Raw genomic sequence first — 23,064 nt, forward strand, 5'->3', positions numbered from 1 at the left:
TATGTCTTCCTTTAAATGTACAACAGTACTTTTGCTTAAGTAATATAAAAAGTCAAAAGACAGTGTTTGAAGAATAATTGGAACTTACCCAATAAAGTTGTTAGTGGGGTTGTTGAAAGTAGTAGTGACACTTGTCATTTTTAGCAATAGAAATAACAGAATATATATATATATATATATACACACAATAGGACCCCCTTGGAAAATTCCAAAAGGAAACAATTCTTTAGTTTCAAACTGCAGGCCAAGTGAATACAGGCTGCAAGTCAATGAGTACTCATAACAATATATGAGTACCCATAACAATAGGCTGGTATTTTTTAATAAGTAAAATTTTCTCATTACAAGTTATGTACAGGAACATAATACAATATTTTTCAATAAAATGTGTAACAGTAGCCTATGTTTTTTCATTGTTTCTTCATTCTTTAATAGTATAAAAAGCATGATTTGCATTGCTCTGTCATCTCTTGATACATGATTTTTTTTTTCATTGCTATACCATCTCTTGAGAATTGGGCCAAAATATCAGAATCCCAGTAATTTGAGTGTGTCTGTGTGTGAGAGAGAGAGAGAGATCATATACATGAATATCATGATATATATGGGGTCTGCAGATGGTTCACTATTACCTGCGGTTTAGGCTATCCATGGTAGGTTTTGGAATTAATCACCCATGGATATGAGGGGACTACTGTATACAGTAGATACATGCATACATAAGTCTGGCACAAGCAGAGTATTGCTAAAAATTCATGATCATGTCATACTCAAGGGAATCCAAAATCCATACAAAATGCTTAGACCACAACTGAAAAAGAGAGGCTATATTTCACACTTTGGTTAAAATCACAAGTGCTGAAGCAGCTAAACTGGTATTATGGTAGAGGTGAAAACAATCAGGCAAGTTGAATAGCTCATTCAGTATTTAGGGGAGGGTAATTGCAGGTGATTCTGTGACATTGTTTTCATGTTGTGACATACGTTTCTCTTCAACTGATCAACTTATACATTTTAAAAACAGTCATTCATTGGGACCTGTTAAAACTATGAAATCCATAAACAGATCCCTCTCATAATGTCATTCATATATCTGTCCAGTTTTATGATTAAAAGCAGGGTTTTTAGGCACTGGTCTTGACACTTTGTAATGGTCAAGTCGGGATTTGTGGTGAGTAAGGTTGAGAATCCCTGAATTAAAAACATTTAATGGTGTTACAAACACGCCTCAGAAACTGATACTAATAGGAATACTTATATAAAGATTTTGCTATAACATTCGAATTTGCTCTGAAACAATAACAATAGCCCCATGATGGTGACAAGCACCAAATGTCCTGAAAGGGATTACATTGTTCCCAAAGAAATTGTGCATGGCTGTGCATTAAACATTCAGTACTTGCTTCATTCCAGAATCACTTTGACCATTTTGATTTACTACAAGAAAGTAAGTAAAATGTGTCATGGGAAAATGTCATGCAAGATTTCCAGTCAGGAGGAACTTTGATCATGTTTATAGTGGTGCAGAGAATGGATTTTGAGGGTTCATTAACCTGTTCCTTGATCTTAGATTTGCATAAATTATTTTTTCCCAACAAAAGGGATCTTTATTTCTCATAGCTACAGCTTCTATTGAGGGGATCTCTTGTATGTCCATTAGTCCTGATAAGGAAGCCACAATAAAACTTCCCTTCCTGTACCATGCGGGTATCTAGTGGGTTTGTTTACTTTTTCAGTCAGGGAATTTCTGACAGTTAAGTATGAATAAAGCTACTTCCATGTGCTGAAATTAATGAATGAGCATTCACTGGTTTTGAATTTACTCCAACTGAGAATCATGCAAACTGCCTCAAGAACAAACATATAAACATGATGTTATGGAATCTTGACGCTCAGCAGGACTTGGTGTGATTCGCGTCAATCTCGCTACAAATGGATCAGTGCGACTCAGTGAACTAGGTGGGAAGGGCATTCCCCAGTTAGATGCTCTTGAATTAGTTGCCACATATTATGGGTTTGCAACAAGCGGATAGGAAACACGCCCCCAGGAGAATCTTGAGATTAGGGCAATTATTGTCAGGGGGCCAGAGTAGGACAGAAAATGGATGGATGGATGTTGTCACCCTGGACCAGTGTGTGATTCCATGGGTTAGGACTCTGTCTGAGATCAAAAAGAAAGTCCAACCTTGCCAAATCAGCCGCTGTGACCCTGACCAGGAAAAGTAGGATGAAGAGGATAAATGGAGCCACAAAGAAACTGAAATACACATCATTACCATATTTACAGGCAACAAAAGTTTGTTAACATATTTTATGAACATTTAGACATCTTTCAAAACTAGAGAAATCATGACAGAAAGCAAACGGCAGCAACAGATTTTATTCTGTGTTCTTAAAATCAGTTTTCTGTTTAACAGGGGCTTTATAACATCATTTTGACTTCATTACATTCCAAATAACCTACAAGACCATTTCTTTTTACAACACAATACCCAAGTAATTACGTCTGATTTGTTAAACTGTTACGAGCCTGGTGTACCTAATAAAGTGGCCAATCAGTATATACAGTACCAGTTTGCTTCATCTGTTCTCCCAAAGATGCCGTTTATTAAATATTACAGAATAAAAAAACACAGTCAATTAAAGTGGTGTACTGATAATGAATAATAAATAATCAGTTAAGTTTACATGCCGGGTCAGATATTGCAATATTATTTGTGTCTTTATTTGTGATTATTTACAAGATAGAAAAACAAGTATATGACTGCAGGAAAGACCTGCAGGCCTGGTCCCAATCTTTGTTGTGCTGTCATTCGGGCTGAACGTGAATTAGCCTGTTTAAAAATGAATCTTCTCTATGGCAAAGAGCATCTGGGGTGTCAAACTCCACTGCCTTTCCAGCATGAATTACTAGGACCCTGTCAGAGTCCAAGATGGTGTTGATTCTGTTAAAGGGATACGGTCTGTTTTACATTTTCTGAACAGGATCTCACGTGAAATATTTTTGTGAAAAAATGCCAGGAATAAATTATGAAAAACATATTAAGAATTTGACAACATTTTACTTGAGGGGGAACAAATAATGTAGTAGTACACTCTCACTTATTGTATTAATTAACCAGAAACTAAGTGTTAGTTACATACTGACCCCATGTATGTTTATCATTAGTCAATCATGATGGCTTAGGTGTTTCATGAAGTTACTCAAGTTAGTTTGTTCATGATTTGTACCTGAATAGTAACTAAGTTACTAAGTTGCTTGTGCCTCCTCAAGTAAACTGTTGCCAAGAATTCCATTAAACAAAATTGAATACATCTTTTTAATTATGGTGACATACCTATGAGCAATGGTGAGAACAGTTCTGTCTTTAAACTTCAGCCTGATAGTCTGCTGTAGCAACTTATCAGTCTTCTGGTCAACACTGGCTGTAGCTTCATCAATGCATAATACCTACAAAAAAAAATTCAAGAGCTACATACATAAATACTAAACTACATGAGATCAAACCAAACATAAACAGGGACTAAGATTTGGTGGGTTGTTATTTTTCATGACATTACACTGCAGTATGTGGTGTTTTCAAACAGCGTCCGGGCGAGTTTGAAACCCACGATTTCAATGCAGTCTCTGGCTGTCTCTGTCTGCATATTTTCCCCCATCTTTCCACTTTCTGCATTCAAAAAACATGTTGGCAGCCAATCTCACCTATTATAGTTCTCAACCCAGAGTCCATGACTTACTGCACTAGGCCTTAGAAACTACCAATGGGACCTTGTGCTAATGAACAGTTTTAAAACTAACTGTTTGAAATGACTGAAATTACTGCACTGTAACATATGGAAAAAAGATTAAAACTATCCCAATTCTTTTTTTTTTCTTTTACTTTACTTCACTTTGATAAGTCTACTCTGCCTGCAAAACTACAATACGCTATATTTTATGTACAATATTGTACTGTATTGAAGTGCTGAACAGACCAAGGAATCGCAGCGGTGAATGAAAACGACGGGAGGCAGATAGACACAAAGTTATTCTTCATGTTACTCCTTAAAGGGACCACAGAACAAGCAACACAAACATGACAGGCATGAATAGCAGGGAAACACGGGGAAGTTACACTAAGGACGGTAAGGCACACATGAGGTGGGTAATTACACAATGGCTAAGACACACCAGGATCAGACAAGAACTGAGTACAACCATAGTTGAGGGCACACACAACAACCAGATACACAGTAAACAAGTACCTACACTAAAAAATACAAATCAGGGGCTATATATAGGACATACACGGGGCTAAATACATGGGCTCACGAGACACGCAGATGCCACAAGCGCTACACTATGATACTGTATTTGAATTATACATAGTTCAGTAATCTAATTTGTACAGTATTGCTATTTGAAAACCATTTGAAATAGCTGTACTGTATTTTGAAAGGTAGGTAGGTAAGGAGCATGTGCTTGACAGTGTGTTGCTGCACCCACTACATGACGAACCTCCTCAGGCATGAGAACCTGAGTGCAGCCATGCAGCTAATGATACCTCAGCACCACGGTGGTTCGAATGGACCAGTGTGAGTTTTCTTCCGGTGGCTGGAGTGCCAATCCTGCCACCAACCCCCAAATTTCCCTGTAAGTCAGAGGACCTCCTTCTAGGGCTGGATGTAGATTAACGTCACACCCAGGAGCCAGGACAAAGCAATCGCAAGTTAAGGGCCTTGCTCAAGGACCCAACCGAGCAGAATCGCTCTGAGCATTTACAGGATTTGAACCACCAACCTTCCGGTTGCTGGCACAGCATTTTCCCCTGCTTTCTCTGAGGAAGTCGGAGTGGAGAATTCCTCTTTGCTTATGTGCACAGAGGTGCAACGACATGTCATGTGGATGGATGCTAATGTGACTATTCAAAGAGCGGAACTGTGTACTTTTAAACAAAAAGCCTGACCTAGCTAGTTAGTAATGTACCTCATCGGATCTATCTGGACACCTAATAAAACAATAAGAATCAAGCAGCACTACTGGTTCGGTTCTAGCTGTCAATCTAACTGGGAGAGACACGGGCTCTGCTATGCGGTGTATGGCGGCGTACATACAGTACCTTAGCCTGGGTCAGTAAGGCGCGCGCCAGACAAAGCAGCTGCCTTTGCCCCAGCGACAGAGACTTCCCTTTCTCTCCAACCTCTGTGTCCAGCCCCCCTATCACAAGACATACCAATTGTAATTTAATCCATAGGCAACCTATCCTTTACTTGAGATATTAAAGGGATAATTCTTCAGTTTTACAGAAAGATGCCTCAGCTGTCAATGCGTGTCTAACATTTGCAGCCCAAAGCCTGAGCCATGCAGCCTGCCCTCCTCACCAGCTCTTACCCATCCTATCCACTGCCTGAAGGAGGTGACACTGCTCCAGCACATCTATGAGCTCGGCCTCAGAGTGACGGCCACAAGGGTCAAGATTTTCTCGCACAGTTCCACTGAATAAAAATGGGTCCTGTGGAATGATGGCTAGCTTTGACCTGTAGGTAAAGCAAAAAGCAAGAAACACTGCCATTTGGAATTATTTTCTGGACAGCAACAGTCTTCAAACTTGCATTTGGAAAAATGTGTACATTCCGTTTATCACGTAAAAGTAATGCCAGTGTTCATAAAAGTATTTCACATTTTCCTACCTGTGTAACACTACTTCTTATTTAAATTTCTACCATTTACCTTGTAATCTAGCCCTTCTTCAACTACATGAGATCAAACCAAAATATTTTACAAAGAAAGTGTAGATAATAATCACGTCCAGCCATACTCATTTGTCCAGTATAAGATTGCTAGGAACATGAGGCATAAGGTATCTCAGATCGGTTCATCACAGCAGAAACACAGGACAACCACACTGTAAGGGCAAGTTAGACACGCCATCTTTTTGGCGTTCGAGAGGAATCTTGAGTACCCAGATGAAATGGACATGAAAAATAGGAGAACATTCTAACTGCACACGTACATAGAGCTGGACCAAGAGATGAAACCCACACCTTTTCCCTTGAGCCTTACAATAAATACAATAAATTATCATACGACATTAACTCTACAGGCAGTTCTCTGGTTACGAATGTGATCCATTCCTTAAGTGTGTCAAATTTCTAGGTAACCCAGAACAGGTACAGTACATACCAGTTCTTATGTAGCATCAGTTAGTGCTCGCCACTTACCGTAGCTGTCGCAGGCCTACGTGGCTGATGTCCACGCCATCGACCAGAATCTGCCCCCCGCTGAGCTCCATCATGCGGAAAAGAGCGAGGAACATCGTGGATTTCCCAGATCCTGTCCGGCCAACCACGCCCACTTTCTCCCCAGGCCGGATCACTATGGTTAACTTATCCAATGCATTGGGTAGACCAGGACGGTACACGAGCTCCACCTGTCTAAACTCCACCTGCCCATGCTCTGGCCACAAGGGGGGCACCTACATGGGCAAATCATAATCAGTGGGACACATGCATCCTCACACGTTCTCTCTCTATATCCCAAGTGATAACTGCTATGTTTATAAAAATTAAACATGAAATCATTACTTCGCATACTTTAGCCAAAATAAAGAAAGCTAAAACTTTCATGTTTTGATACCAGTTTGTTTAATGTCATTTGAGTTTCTGAGATGGTTACAGCTCATGTGATGTCTGTATATGGATTACCTCCAGACCGCCCTGCTGGGGCTCCATGGGGATACTGGTGGAGTACTCTTCAGTTCTCTCCACACTAACCATCTGAGTTTCCACCTGTGTAAAGCTGGAGATCAGCCCTGACAGTAAGCCTGTGATGGACAGGGCATAGGACAACGAAAGGCCCACCAGACCTGCGTCAGAGGCAAGAGACAACAAAATGGTTACCACTGCACTCTGGCATGCAGACTGGCTTGGTTATTCTACTCGAGAAACTGACAATAACAAATGACATTTACAAAACATTACACTGCTAATGTGTATTAACTAAAATGCAAATGTATTGAGCAAACACTGTCATTACTAACCTGAGTCAACAGATTTCATTTGGTGCTGGATGATTGCAATCACACTAAGACCTGTCACCACCAAGACTCCAATCATCTGCAGCCGGATGTCCAGCCACTGCATAGCTGCATTGCTAGCAAACAGACACCTCTGGTTCATTTCCAAACGATTTGCATTCTCCTCTTGAAACCTGCAAAACAGTCAAGATTATAATAATAATACATCATTAGCCATTTTTTTTTATATGCAAATTTTATATGCACAAGTACCTTCAGATATGCCTGAATTTCTCAGGCATAGTGGCAATTTCTTAACAATTTTCACCGAACGTTTCAATTAAGGTATGGAAACGTTCAAAGTGTCCAGTTTTCTTGATCTTCCCAGAATGTTGTCCCACTACTATTACAGTTAAGACTAATAATATAAAAACAAATGAAGGCCATGATAGAGCAGTGGATACTGTGTTAGTATACATAAGCAGCAATTTCATAAAATAATATTCTATTATAAAACAATATTTTTCAACATTAATTGCGTTAAAAGGATGTTCAGGTAATAATGTTATTGTGCTGACACTGACACCTTTGTTGAAATGTGAGACATGGAAATAACGTTCCATTACTGCTACAGTAAAAACGTTCTCTGCAAGCTTTGGCATGACCTTCATATAATGTTGCCTAAAGTTCCGGGAACACTGCCTGTTAGCTGGTTAGCATTTTACGTTAGTAACAAGTGTAATTATGTATCTGAATATTCAATAAAGATTCGATAAAGAAACATTATCCATCCATCCATTTTGTGAAACCACTCATCCTATTCAGGGTCGCGGGGGGGTCTATAGCCTATCCCAGTGGCTACGGGTACAAGGCGGGGAACAACCCAGGATGGGCCAATTCCTCGCAGGGCACAGCATTCGCTCACACATGCACACCTATGGGCAACTCCAATTAACTACAGCATGTTTTTGGACTGTGGGGGGAAACTGGAGAACCCGGAGGGAACCCCAAGAAGACACGGGGAGAACATGCAGACTCGGAGAACATGCAGACTCCACACACATGGAGTTATTGGCATCACCAAGTACTGTAAGAGATGTTGCCAAAATAAGTGAAAACACAGAGAATGCTCCTTCATTCTCTCAACATTTATTGATCACAAAAACTGAATAACCCTTTAAAATATACCTCCCTGTAAAATATACTGGTTAAATGCAAGAGCAAGGCACTGGTACCTGTGAGTGCTGCAGCTTGCCCGGATGGTGCACAGTCCTGTTAGGGTCTCAGAGAAGTGGGAGTAGATGGGTGAAAGGGTGATGCTGTAAAGACGCTTCAGCTCACGGGACGTGTGCCGGTAGAAGCTCTGGATTTTATAATAAAGAGCAGCTAACGGCAGGAGGAGCAGCAGAATCCACGGCAGGCCGTAGCTGATCATGACCAGCATGCCAAGCAGGCCGAAGATGTTCGCAAGGAGGATGTTGAGGATAAAGGGCAGTGTGTCATCCACACTGTATAAGTCAGAAGAGAAGCGATTGATGATACGCCCGAGTGGAGTGGAGTCAAAAAAGGTCACAGTGGACTGGCCGGTAAAAGAAACAAAAATAGACATGTCAGAAGGTGGTAATAATAACGTCACTTCAAGAAGAGATGGTACAATAAGAGAATGCATACCTTCAGCACTCGGTCCAGCAGCCGAGTGTGAATGACTGTGGCAGCACAGATGGTTCCATAGGCAAACAAGAATGCTCGGATTACAGTGAAGACTGAGTTACCAGCTGCTATAGACACATACACAGTCAGGTAGAATCTCAGCTCGCCAGTAACGTTGGCATGAGCAGAAGGGTCAGTGATAATTGCTGTGTACCTATGGCGAGGAGACAAAAAGACAGAAATGTTTAAGAAGCAAAAAAAGGTTCTTAAATACTGAATATCTAAAAATGTACTATTTAAAAAAAGAGACGGAAATAAAAATATACACATATCACACTGAGCTGCATTATAAGCAAGAAAAAGGCAAAAAAATGGAATTATGTTTATAATAAACTGAATAATACACAAGTGAAATTACACGGAAACGAATTACACGATTTTTCACGAAAAGGTATCTGAAATACCTAAAGACAAATTAATTTATAAATATTACTGAAGCAGAAACTAAAAATGTGCCTGTCAATTGTGACAATGCAAATCTGGTCCAAAAACTCACATCATCCCCGGTGAGGTGGCCAAACTGGGTGAAAGGCTGTTGAGGAACATGAATTTGTGGGAAGCAGCACTGCTGTTCTTCAGACTGGATATCCAGTGGGCCAGCCACCAGTCTGATACATTTTTAGATGCTGGGAGAAAGTGGAAGACTTTATATATCAGGGCTACTGAAATGGATGACTCTAGTCAGCATCCAGACCAAAACACAATATAATTTGGACAGTACGTAATCTACCAAAGGAACCCTCATACCTCCCCCACCCCAGTCGGCGTAATATACAAAGAAAACCCCCCTCCCCCTGAAGTCACTGAAGTAATTTGGCCTTAGTAAAAATAACTGAATACCCCTGTTGTATATACTGTATATGGGATACTAAAGCGGTGTACTGCCATACCATATACAGTGCTAGTGGAAAGTGCTTAACTTTGTAAATTTGTAAATGTTGCACATTTATTGGTTTCATGTATCTGCACATACCTTTGTATTAAGTGTCATAATTTTTTTTGACCATCTGAATCAGTTGTGTTGCCATTTTGCTATTATGTTGGCTTGGAAAAGCTAATATATTGTTCTTTTACTTTCAGCTAATTATTTTTATTATTACAGTAAAATCCCATTATAGTGGACTCGCTTATAACGGAATATCGTCTATAACGGACAAGGTCCGCTGGTCCTGGCCGTGCTCCTTTAAGAACATGCAGAAAAAGCATTGCATATAGCGGACTCGCGTATAACGGAATTTCGTTTATAACAGACAAAAAATTTGGTCCCAGGGCCGCTTTTAGCTGTAGTTTTGTTCGGCTATAACGGACATGCAGCTCCGCCTACAAGGCGTGTGGCGAGCCGGTGATATCCAGCGCAGATACGTACGTAGTCGGGATTATTAATAGTCACGCATCTGGTCAGGTAACGTTGGATTACTACATGTACAATATAATAATCTATACCACAAAGACAGGAGTCTTTTGATTACAAGTGGGCTTCCCTACCCATTAGGTGATCACTGCCTCACTGCTCAAAATGATAGTTTTACTTAAAACTACTGCTTGTTTCTAATGTGATATGCATTTCTGGCAAATGAATAAAGTAATGGTTTTTGTTTTTGTAAGACCAATAAATTTGTAATACTTTTACTGAATTAAGCAAGTGCCCCAAGACTTTCTGTGAGCACTGTATGTACTCATTACTCTGCTTTCTTCAGGACAGCTGTGTTATCATTGCGTGGTACCTTGCATGAGGAATAGGAAAAGAATGATCAAAAATGCCAAGCAGCCACCGACAGCCAGCCAGTACGAATGGTACACCTTCCAAGTGACCACACCCGACTGCTTCTGCTCCTCATCCACCATGGAATGAATGAGGGGGCTCTGTTCAGGGAACTCCTCCAACACCTGCTGCTGCTCCCATTCCAGCTCATCTGATCCGTAACAACACACAGAACCCAGAGAACAGATCAGGCTGTGACAGAAGGGTGATTCAAGAAATAAGGGTAACACAGAGAATAAGATCAGGCAGTAACACAGAGAATAAGATCAGGCAGTAACACAGAGAATAAGATCAGGCAGTAACACAGAGAATAAGATCAGGCAGTAACACAGAGAATAAGATCAGGCAGTAACACAGAGAATAAGATCAGGCAGTAACACAGAGAATAAGATCAGGCAGTAACACAGAGAATAAGGGCACTTTTCCACCATATCAAGTACCGTACTTTTGATACTTTCCCTTTTCTACTGACTTCATGTCAAGTACCAGTACCAGAAGTTCCAGCACCTAAAGTGCCAAACTACCGTAACTGGGGTACTTTTTAGGTACTTCAGTACTTTGGGGTGGGACATGAAATGTCGAATGTTCTTGTCGATTGGTTATGCAAATAGCCTGCCTCTCAAATACAATATAACTGGCGTCTTGAAAAACGTTGAAAAACTCAGAAACGATAAATAAAATAAAATAAATAAATAAATAAATAAAAGTAATAATAACGTATGTGTGGACAAATGAAGAGGCCCAAGCTTAAATTGCGAACTGGTCAGAAGATCAGACATGACAAGATCAGCATAAGAAGAAATAAAGTATTTTGTATAATATAGGTACTAGGACAGCAATGCATTGGAATATTTTCAAATATAGCAATGTGATTTTGTCATAATAAATATTTGTGTATTCATAAAGCAAAAAAGGAGTTCGACATAAGTTCCTCACCTGTCAAGGAGTGATTTAAACAGCAAGGATGAAAATGATTACGAGTGTCTCGGAGAACGCATGCAACGCTCATTTTTAAACATATGCTAGGTAATCCTGAAAATCATTAAATGATCATTAAAATTACAGAACTTGCTAAGTTCTGTTTTTCCTAGAGTAAAAATGTTTTAGCGAAATGTGAATTCCCTGGGCAATAATGTCCGTACTGTACTGAAGGTAATTAAAAGCCTGATCTTAATCTAGCTGACTAGCAATGTGAGATTTGCATATGCATAAATGTCATTAATATCGCACATCATCCAGCCCTATAATATACTCCAGTCATTTTTTGAATGCAGTATAAAATTCCTTGCCTCGCGTTGTGATATCCTTAGGCACCAGTACCAGTTTTGACACCAGTGGAAAACCAGCACCCTGAAGTACCGTACTTTTGGTACTTTCTTTAAGTACCAAAATTATGTTTACTGGTGCAGTGAAAAATTGGCTTAAGATTAGGCCACGACAGAGGATGATTCAGGAAAGAGGGGTAACATATAGAATAAGATCAGGCTGTGACAGAGGACGATTACAAAACAGAAAACAAAGTGTGAAGAGTGACAACCAAAACTGCTCATACCTTCCTGCTTCTTGTTGACGCTTTTATTCCAGTCTTTAGGTACAGCTTCCACCAAAGGGAGAATTTCCTCTGGGCTACCTGACAGACAGATGAATTCATTGATTATTATTTATGTAACTGCATGGCAAATTGAATGCATCATGTCTCAAATTGACAAGAACAATATTTTTGTTCAGTCAGTCACTTTCTATTTTTTTGCATTAAAAATAACTTGGTATCAATTTTCATTTTGTGCATTTTAGTTTGTCATCTTTCTAAATTAACCAAAAGAAAAATGAAAGATTAAAGAACTCTGATGTAAATGTATCCTTTAGAGTACACAGTTACAGTGTTCCTTTTGTATGCTAATTCACCCCTTTTAAATCAATTGTTCCAAGGAATACAGAAATATTACAGTGATAAATACGAATCACATGCAGTAGCTGACATACACACTGCATTGATTATATCAGTGTTTCCCAACCTATTCCACAAGGACCCTCAGACAGTCCATGTTTTTGCTCCCTCCCAGTTCCAAATATACCTGTAGCAGGTATTCATGTTCTTGATTAGCTAGGAGGGAGCAAAAATGTGGACTGCCTGATTTCAATAGAAAGTGAAAGTAATAGACAGGAAACTGTGTACCTATTTTAACAACTGTGCCATTATCCATCAACACGACAGCATCCACTCTGTGCAGAAACTCGATGCGATGCGTACAAATGATTCTTGTCTTGTGCTTTAAGATTCCCAGGACACATTTTTCCAAGAGGTGTTTTGCTACATCTGCATCCACAGCAGCCAGAGGATCATCGAGCAGGTAAATGTCCTTTTCCTAGGCAGTTGAAGAGGAAGATAATGGGGTGATTTAATCCTTGCTTTTCTTAAATGAAACTCCTTTTAAGCAGGTTTTTAATTAAGCAAACCTTTATTCAAAATAGTTTATACATTCACCTATCTACTTTCTTCAGCAGAATAAATTTAGTTATATCAATGCAATATTATGTGGTATGATATGGAAGATGGCCCGCAGAATGTAATCCTCGGACATGATGACATATATTTTGCAATACAAAAGTGCAAAACATTACATGAATTCTTATACCAGGGGAAAATAAGCTGCCCAATCAATACAACAGCCTCATGCCATTTAATAAGGCATGATGGGTATTTGGTTTTGTACCATGTATATGGCCCTAGCCAGCGCCAGCCGTGCCTTCTGCCCCCCACTGAGTGTCACTCCATTCTCCCCCACTTCAGTCAGGTCCCCACTGGGCAGTATCTGTATACAAATATAATCCAAGGGTAAGGCTTTACATTAAACGTACCTTCACATTCATTAGGCATTCATAATCAGCACGCAAGCATACCTTAACATGTCTTAAAGCATTTCATTCATAACAATTTCAGTGAAAAAATTACATTAATACATGACAATACACTGATAACAAACATTGCACATTCATAATGCATTTAGAATGCATTCATAGCACATTAAGTGCACAGTCACATTAAGGTATTATTCTTACATACTTATTAATGTTCTATGAATGCATTATAAATGCATTATGAAGGCACACTTAATGTAAAGTGTAACCAACTGAAGTCACTGTGTTATAATTACAACAGTCAGTCAGTCTAGCAAAATTAAGTATTATACAGAAATCAGGTATTTCTACATGAGCATAATGAAATCCATAAAGCAACATCCCCAAGTCTCCCTGTAAAATATACTGGTCAAATATAACAGGTTATACATAGTATTAAACTTCCCTTCCTTTCATCATAAATTACAAAAGACAAAGGTAGAGAGCACGACATTAGTGAACTGAAAAAGATGAGCTCACACTGAGATCTTCGCTAAGTGCACAGGCCTCCAGCACAGCTTGGTACAAACGGCTGCGGTATTCCTTGCCAAACAAGATGTTGTCACGTACTGATCCGTGCTGAATCCACGGCTCCTGAGCAGCTATGGCAAAGCCATTTTCTCGTCCTTCAACATATACTGCACCCCCACACCTTTTGCGGGATACATTTTTTTGTAAATAAATAACGACTCATAAATAAAGGACTCACACTGTAGTGGTTTCAAAAACATTTTGCTACATTTTGAAACGTTACCGGGTGAGCTCCCCAACGACCGCAGCTAAGAGCGTGCTTTTCCCACAGCCGACTTTCCCTACCACAGCAACAAGAGAACCCTGGTAAACAGCAAAAGAGTATCAGTCAGTATCAGTCACTGATCCAGGGCTTAATTGCTTATTTACAAAATGAGAAGGTGCTACATGGGGCAACAATCAATATATATATGACTTCTGCAACAATTTCGTTGATATACAGTACCACATCGCAAAAGTCTGCGATGTAAAACCATGATATCATGTCTGTTAAACAAAATCTCTCCTAAAGTCACCCCAGGATTTGCAGGAACCATCCAATACACAAATGTATTTTTTGATCAGCATAACATGTTTGGCTAATCAATACTCATCAAGTAAGTTCAACAAATTAAACTAGATTTTAAAAAATTAAATGCCCACCCAATACAATGTCTGGAAAAAACAACCAAATTGTATTTACACACTGAATAGATTATACTGAGTCTCTCTGTTGCCTTTAGGTATCAGATTACCTTTTTTATAGTGATGTTGATATTCTGAAGCAACTGACTGCTATTTGGGGATGACCCTCTTGTCCCAATATAATTGGGAAGGTCCCTAAATTCAGAGTCATGCCAGGAAAATGTGCAGTTTTTCATTTGGACAGCAGTTTGGGGATCCTCAGGTGCATCTTCAGAAAGAGTAAAAACAACCATAAACACAAACAAAAACGTAAGTTAACCCAATGATATATAAAGGCCAGAAAAGTAGAGTACCAGAACAGTAATAAACATCCAGATCTTGATCACAAAGCCTTAGGAAGCGCTGAATACGATCTAATGACACCTTGGCTTCAACAGTACTGTTCAGTATCCAAGGAAAGTTGTTTAGAGGCAAAATAAGCATGCCCACTAGAGCAAGCGTTGTGAAAACCTGCAAGAACAATGGACACATACAATTTTATATATATATTACAGTGGTACCTCAGTTCTCGAACTCATTAGAACTCAAATTTCTTAAAAGTCGAACAAACCAGTTCGGAAAAAAATTACCTAGAACTCGATCTGAATCTCAGAAGTCAAACCGTGAACGCCAACCTAGGATATAACTTGTACGCACGGGGAAATGAGTCACGCGGCAAGTCTCTCAGCGGAAACAAAGGGTAACGCTTCAGTCTCAGCCTCGCATTCGCTGTGATAGCATCATGCATGTTTACACTAGCTGAATACATATATTTAGACAGTAAAAATACATTTAGACAATGATAGACAGTAACAGTAATTATTATTATATAATAAAATGCATTTAAAAATAAAGATTTCTTATTCATTATTTTAATATTAATAATAAACCATTAATACATTTAATTATAATAATATTGTCCTGCCGAGCGGGACGGAACGGAGACAAAGGCTCAGACGTCAGGGTATCGGGGAATACGGGGTTTAATTACAGGTAAGGCAGGCAAAACGCAGAGAGACAATACAATGACCGGACTGGGGAAACAAACTGAAACGCGGACTAAATACAGAGGGCTAATGACAACAACCACAAACAGCTGATCACACGGGGATTCCACACGGGGTTAACAAGGGGGCGTAGCACACGGAAGGAGCAGACGATCGGGGCAGGACACATTGTTTGGATACATTTATTTTCTTACTTTACAAATTACTGTTTTGATAAATGTGCTTAGATGTGTTTAGTACAGTATATGCTTCTTGTTTTAACCGGTTCATTTTGTGTTTAAATGCTAAAAAAAAATTGCCCGGGAACCAATTAATTGGTTTTCCATTATTTCTTATGGGCAAAATTCGATCAGAACTCGAACTTTTCAGGATTCGATCCGGAGTTCTGAACGGATTAAGTTCGAGTTCTGAGGTACCACTGTATATATATATATATATTTACAATATATATTTACAGGCCTGGCCCAGAAAAGATACCAAGACTGCCACATCATGGAGCTTCACAAGCTCAACATTGAGAACAATTCAATACAGAAAAGGTGGCAGTTTTCAAATCTGGAAAAAGATTTGTATTCAGGACATAAAATTTTGATGGGTGTAAATTAGCTGTTATGGTAGCCATATTATTATTCAGGGAAACTATGAATATGTAAGATATCTATAACATCCTTTAAACTAATTTAGCAAGATAACCACCATGCTGCCCAATTACAAAGGTAATATTTTACTTGCTATATTTCTGTTGAAACAATCAAGGTAATAGGTGGAAATGTATTTGCAACCTTATTTAGTAAGCAATGGAACCTCTTTTAATGGCAACAACCTTGACTCAACACTTCCTGCAGCTGCTAGGAAGCATTTTCCCTCATTCCTCTATATAAGACTGTTTTGGTTCTTCTATTGCTTAAACAACCTGCTTTGGATGACTTTGCCTTTCTAAAATATAGATTTTCTTTTGTTTGAGTCACCTCTGTGCCAAGATAGGGCACCAAGCCATCACGGATTTTGGTAGGACACTGGCTTTAAATACTTTGCGATAAATACTGCAATATTTGTAAAGCAAAAAGAGTTTTAAAAAATTACCCAATATAAACTAGAGCCAAACAGAATTTGTCTACCAGTAGAGTCTGTCATATAAGAGTGTTTCATTTAAAAGAAAAAAATCTGACCTCTGGAAAATATGTAATTCACATGCCAAATTGCATCAAAATGGTGATGTAAAAACTTATTTCGAATTAAAATTAAATGAGCCATTAATTAGACCAAAGCCAATTAAAAAAAAATCTGAAATTAGACCACAGATTTAAATAAACACAAAATATCTTACCTTAGCTGCAGTGAGTTCATTGCCTAGCAGCACATAAGTGACAAAGGTGAGGATGGAGATTACCACAGGCAGTGCTGCCCAGGTATAAACGCATACAGCATCGAGGTATTTAATGGCCTTGAGATGGGACAGCTCCTGTTTGCGGTAATCTGCAATTTTACGTGAGAAGTGAAACTCCCAAGTGTAGAACTTGATGACTCTCATCCCAAGCAGAAGTTCCGTCATGAGCTAAATTAAATAAAAACAAGATTTACTAGTGACATACATTTTTTCAGACTTGAAACATTATGTGTCTAGCTGTGATAAAAGCACTTCAGTGTTTGCTGGGCTGTCTTGACTCAAACGAACACCCAAATGAAAGAGCAAGACGAAGAGCCAGCAAATCTCCTTTGCTTCACTCAAACAACACTTAATGTAGAAAGTCATATCACTGTCTGTTCTTTCTTAGTCAGTTGCTAATGATATTTTGTATTCTGTAAAATAGGCCTTAAACCCCACAGAGAAGCTGATTTTTCTGGGTAAAAAAACAATCCAACATCAGTATGAATGCAAGGGGCATAGATTTGGGTATGGACGGTAGGGACATGTCCTTGCTAATACTGAGGGAGTATCACGTGTTCATGGGGGGTGGGGGGATTGGGGCAGCCAAACGAGTATGCTTACTTACAATTTACTCTACGTTTACTTCCACAAAGAAACAATGACATTTTAATTCGTTTATATTACATAATGTGTAATACAAAAGTATTGACGGTCAAAATATAGTCAAGAATCAGAATATCATTTAAAGCGGGAGACATACCTTAACACGGCTATCTTTGTATTTCAGCATGTACTTGTTGTTCTTCATGATACAGGTGGCAAGGGCCTTATTAACTGGTACAAGCAGCACTGCAAAACCTAACCCTGCAAGAAAGGCCAACCCCACTTGCAGGTAGAAGAGGTACAGGGTGATTGCAAACTGCAGAGGCAGATTCCAAATATCATGAAAATTGTTTAAGAAGTTGGTTAGACGATCCGTGTCTGTGCTCATGAAGTTGACAATTTCGCCCAGAGTGAAATGGGCCAGTGTAGAACTGCTCACCCGCAAGGCTTTCCGATAAATAGTTGATATGACGGCAGCACGAGCAGAGAGTGACACCTTTGACACTTCGAAAGAAAAAATATTACGAAGGACAGCGGAAAGCAGGGTGCTGGATAAGAGGCCCAGGGAGCACCACAGTCCTTGGCTAATCGGTGCCTGACTTGTCTCCATGAAGCCCACCAAGCTGCTGAGGAGCAGTGGTCCTGCAAAACTCAGGATATTCCCAACCAGCTTCAGCAGCCCCAGCAGGTAATACTTTGTCCCGAACGCCTTGTGCAGAACTTGCAAAAGTGTGACCTCAGAGTCATCACAAAGGTCTGTCCTGTCCTCACAATGGTCGTCATGAATGTCTGGCAGGTTCCTCGTCACTGGCTTCCTCTCCCTCTTCATCTGCCCTTCATCTACAGACATCTGCTGCTGGGATTGTTTCCAGTAACGGTTAAAGTTCTGGCAGATAACTCTGGTCTGCAGGTAACAGGGTAACTGGTAGACATCCGAAGGTCTCTCTAGTTCCTTCAGCTGACCACGCTTCATCAGGGGATTCAACCAGAAATAAAAGATCCGGGACACCCAACTGCAGCCATCTTCCCCTATAATCTGACCACACTGGTCGAGCTGAACTTCTCCAGGAATGAGAGGCGCCTGATCAGAATCATTAACTGACAGCTGATCTGTATGTTCCCTTTTAGGAGGGATGGCAAATGCAAACACATATAAAAACAGAAGGAAGAGCTGCACAGCTAACAGAACTAAGCGTGTAAACCTAAGGGGATGGGAGAGGTCAACATACATAGGATCCATGCAGTAGGCAATCATGGAGATGCTAAGTGTAAACAGCGGCATGATGGCAAGAACTAGCAATGTGAGGGGACCCCTAGTAACAGCGTAAACGGATTTCTGCAAAACCACTAGTGCCCCAAAATGTACAAACCAGGCAATAATAGCAGAGCCATCAGCCAAAATGTCAAGGTACATCGTCACTGGTGAAAGGAGAGACACTATAACCACATCACATAGAAATAGTGCCGCCATCAGAAATGAGACAAATGTCCTGCAGCCCCAGCCGCAAAAGGTGGGAGAACAGAGGCGTCTGCATCTGTATAGTGAAACAAGAGATCATATTTATCACATCAGTAATTGTAAAACCCCAACTCCTCATGCATTAAAAGCATTGTAAAAACTTGGATTGAAGCTCAAAGATATTGCATATTTTCAAAAATAGGTGTATGACTTAAAATTATCAAGAGTGGAAAAAAAACATATTGCTTAGCTGATACTTACCTTGGTGTACTCAAGTAACATGCACTGGAGAAAGCAAGAACAGAATGTGATATGCAATTAAGGATAAGCTGGTTAAAACATGGACTTATGGTTCCATTTTTCCAGATTGGGAAAGGATCTGAATGGTTTGTATGACAGAGCACTTCAATAAAGTCAGGCATTTCCACAGAATCACCATAAAACCTGTTTTTAACCTGTGAAGAAGAAAAAAAAAACATGAAAATGACAATCAGACTTCTATATCTGTTTTAGATGATAGATTGGAGAAGATAGGAGATAAAGTGTACCCAACAGCATACTCACCAGATTTGCAAATTAACAACCACAGATTATAAACATTTCAAAAAGTCTATGACCAAACCAATTTTATCACCTGCAGCCCTTTCTGGCAATTTTCTGTGCCCCCAGAAATTATGCTCAGAAAGCAATAATGAGGATTATTTCTTGTTTAACTGTGGTCATACATAAATATATTGAAAAGCATTTTCTATGTATACACTTATTAGCTAGCTTATTAGTTATACTTTCGTGTCAAAGCAAACGCTGAATCATGTGGGTAAAGCTGAATGCATACAGCACACCGACAGGGTTAAAAGGCTCAGATGTCTGATGGAAGGGATTTTAAATGTGGTATGCTTGCTGGTGCCACACCTGGTGGTTCCAGCATCTCAGATACAGCCACTCCCCCCGGGTTTTCACCATGTTAGAGTGGTCAGTGGAGAATAGCCATGAGTGCGAAACAGCTTAGAAAAATGGTTCCCACCCATTACCAGCTAGTTGTACCTAATTTAGTGTCCACTAAATGTATTTAAGTAACTACTTATTTCATAATGCACAGCGCTTCCTGGATGGAAGCGTATTGAAGGAAGTTAATTCCCTGTTGTTATTTCAAACTGCCTCAGAAAGTCACAACAAAAGCTATTCTAAATGAAAAGCCACACCATTCGCACGACTGAACAGACAATCGGCATGGACTACAGACATCGAGGAGCCTGAAAAAATCTAGGCAATGCTTTTAATTCTGTTATCGCTGTGTGTCAGTGGTGTACTCAGAATACCTATCAATAATACACGGTAGAAAAGTAGCCATTAAATCGGTCAGTTGCCAATGAGGCTATTAACATACAGAGCATTCCTAACTTCAGTGACTATCAGCTTAACCACTAGCATAAGTAAACAAACGTAAGAGTCTGAATTTAACAAAGTGAGGTACAAAACTAATGTACACATTTAAGCATTTATACGTTACTTATAAATAGTTGTTGGAAGTTGACTGTACTGTAAAACTTCATATCTATAACATTTATGAAACAAAAGACACATTAACATTATATGACAAATCATAATATGACAACCAGTATCACTGCTTACCCAAAATCATTTGCAAACAGAAATCACTGTGTAGTATTTTCACAGGGTTTACAATACTTCCAACTGTACGCTTCAAAAGAAAAACTGAATGTGAGCGCATGTAGATTTGCCGGGTCTCTTTTTTGATAATGTATCGATGGCTTCCTAGAAATTAAGCATTAACAGCAAAGCTTTCCAAAACAAACAAACAATCAAACAAACAAACAAAAAACATTTAATTGTCGTGGTGACGACAAAACAAAATCAGCGATCAAGTTTAATCAAAATGATCAAGCGTATCAGGCGGTATGAACATGCAGGACGCAGCCATATTGGTTGTTTTCATCTAGCATTTTTTTCACAGGCGCCGCGAGGCTTTAAAGAATGAACAGCGCCATCTATCGGTCAATACGATAGGCTGCATGGGCAGGTAAAGCTCCTCTGTACGTTATACTGTACAAATAACTGAATTCTTGACTTCATAATACAGTTTTTATTTGATGCTCTTTCTTCCATTGAACAGATTTCTGACTGGTAATAAGTGGATGACGATGCTGAAGATACTTTTCTTCGCCATTCTTATTTACTAACATGACACGCACAGCGATCGCCTACGGCGTCATTTGATTACGGGGAGCAAAACAGAAAATAAGAAGAAATACATGTGGGTGCATTCCGTGACATTCCAGTTTTTGCACATATATATTGACGGGACAACCTCCCGCAGCCCCCATTAAACACCAGAATAACGTGTCGTTCCTTAGTCACTGAATTAGCCAGACTGATCAAATTAAACGGTCAAAACAATTAGTGGCACCAGGAAGAATATTAGGAAATGAGGAAAATCACGTATTTTATTGTCGCAGCTAAACAGTTTAAAGAATCAACTAGTTTTCACTAACTATTTTAAATATTTATTTAAATATTTTCAACAATTGTAGTCGTCAGATATAACTGAACATTCTTCACTGCAAGCCCCAGGTCAGGATAATCCCTACGGTCATATTTTTAATAAAAATTCCATGATATTATGCAACAGATTTTGCTGTTTTTGGTCTTATTCCCATTCATCCATTTTCTTTACCTGCTTTTCTTGTTCAGGGTCATAAAGGTTTAGAGCCTATGCCAAATGCTTCAGGTGCAAGGCAGGGAATGACCCAGGATGGGGTGCCAATCCATTGCAGGGCACCCCAGGACAACACAGGAAGAACATGCAAACTCCACACACATGGAGCCAGGGTGTATACTTGAAACCTGGGTCCCAGAGGTGTGAGGCAATAGGATCCAGGTAGAGGATATTTTAGCATGATGGACAACCTTTTGAGGTAACACAGATTATGCTGAGGTAGATGTGTAGTATCTATACTGAGAGTGTACCAGCAATGATTGGTCTGCAGAGAGGATGTAGCCAAAAAATGAGGGAATTCCTGAAGTTTTACCTATTCACTTCCTGCTACCATGGCAAACCTCTGCTTCTAAAGTAGTGGGATGAAAAAAGTTCAAAAAAGCCATAGGCTCTAAACATGTATGACCCTGAATAAGAAAATCAGGTAAAGAAAGTGGATGAATGGAAATAAGACTAAATAGAGCAAAATCTGTTAAACCACAATTCATTTGCCCTAAATCCAAAAAGGTTAAAAAGCATACAAAGGAGAATCCAGAACTAAGGTTACAACATGCAATCTTAAAGAGCATGTAAAAAGTAAAAGTAACTACTCATTTGTATAAAATTAATCATAAATTTACCTGAAAGCAGAAGAAATATTACTCTTCTTAGGGGAAAGAAGACAGATGCAAGGTATGTTTTCATGAAGTTGCTCTGAAGGATCTACTTTTTATGAAGGTCTTTGCCCTAAAGACAGCCTTTACTCCAAGATGAGGATATATGAGCACAAAACAAATACTGTATATATCTTCAGCACAATAAAACATAAGACTTTGTACTTATATGTGTAACATGATAATACCCTGGATTTTTTAGATAACACATTATGATCAGATCATTATTGTTAAAGTTTGTATACCCAGAGTAGTAGTTGGGCAATCAGTTGAACTTGGAACCAGAGTTTTTATGTCTGTCACATTCACCTTGCGGGGGGGGGGGGGGGGGGGGGTTGTAAGTTTAAATATTGTGCTTTGACTATTTTTTTCCATTAATAGTTTGAATACTGCTTCGCATATAGTTTCATAATATTTATGTTAAGTGCTACCTACATTTGGAAATACACTATAGCAATTCTTCCTTAATGTTCAGCCCATCCACTGACAGAGAGAACATGTTGCTCAGATCCAGCTCCTTATTACCTAACTTCATTTTTGAAAAACAGAGGAAATGATTACAGTGGTACCTCAGAACTCAGATTTAATCCGTTCAGAACTCCGGATCGAATCCTAAAAAGTTCGAGTTGTGATCTAATGTTCCCCATAAGAAATAATGGAAAACCAATTAATTG

The 23,064-nt window shown here is 39.3% G+C and overlaps 1 protein-coding gene across 2 annotated transcripts; it reads right to left on the reverse strand.

Annotated features, from left to right (window-relative positions):
* Positions 1-2,362: 2,362 nt before the first annotated feature.
* Positions 2,363-22,491, reverse strand: abcc10 (ATP-binding cassette, sub-family C (CFTR/MRP), member 10). Of its 2 annotated transcripts, none has more exons than XM_023825054.2 (22): positions 22,358-22,491; positions 19,262-19,455; positions 17,699-19,076; positions 16,897-17,124; positions 14,877-15,033; positions 14,634-14,791; positions 14,123-14,202; positions 13,849-14,020; positions 13,185-13,283; positions 12,647-12,836; positions 12,023-12,100; positions 10,433-10,621; positions 9,205-9,334; positions 8,670-8,862; positions 8,234-8,577; positions 7,023-7,192; positions 6,688-6,848; positions 6,205-6,458; positions 5,375-5,520; positions 5,103-5,200; positions 3,339-3,451; positions 2,363-2,945 (listed from the first exon to the last, which is right to left on the reverse strand). In XM_023825054.2, the coding sequence occupies exons 2-22, from the start codon at positions 19,420-19,422 to the stop codon at positions 2,810-2,812; spliced, it is 4,635 nt and encodes a 1,544-aa protein (XP_023680822.2). In that variant the 5' UTR covers positions 19,423-19,455; positions 22,358-22,491; the 3' UTR covers positions 2,363-2,809. The 2 variants fall into 2 exon arrangements, with proteins under 2 accessions (XP_023680822.2, XP_023680821.2); XM_023825053.2 differs by lacking the exon at positions 22,358-22,491 and adding an exon at positions 20,633-20,951.
* Between the last annotated feature and the right edge of the window lie 573 nt (positions 22,492-23,064).

This window comes from Paramormyrops kingsleyae, chromosome 20 (assembly GCF_048594095.1).
Source record: "Paramormyrops kingsleyae isolate MSU_618 chromosome 20, PKINGS_0.4, whole genome shotgun sequence".
Lineage (NCBI taxonomy): Eukaryota > Metazoa > Chordata > Actinopteri > Osteoglossiformes > Mormyridae > Paramormyrops > Paramormyrops kingsleyae.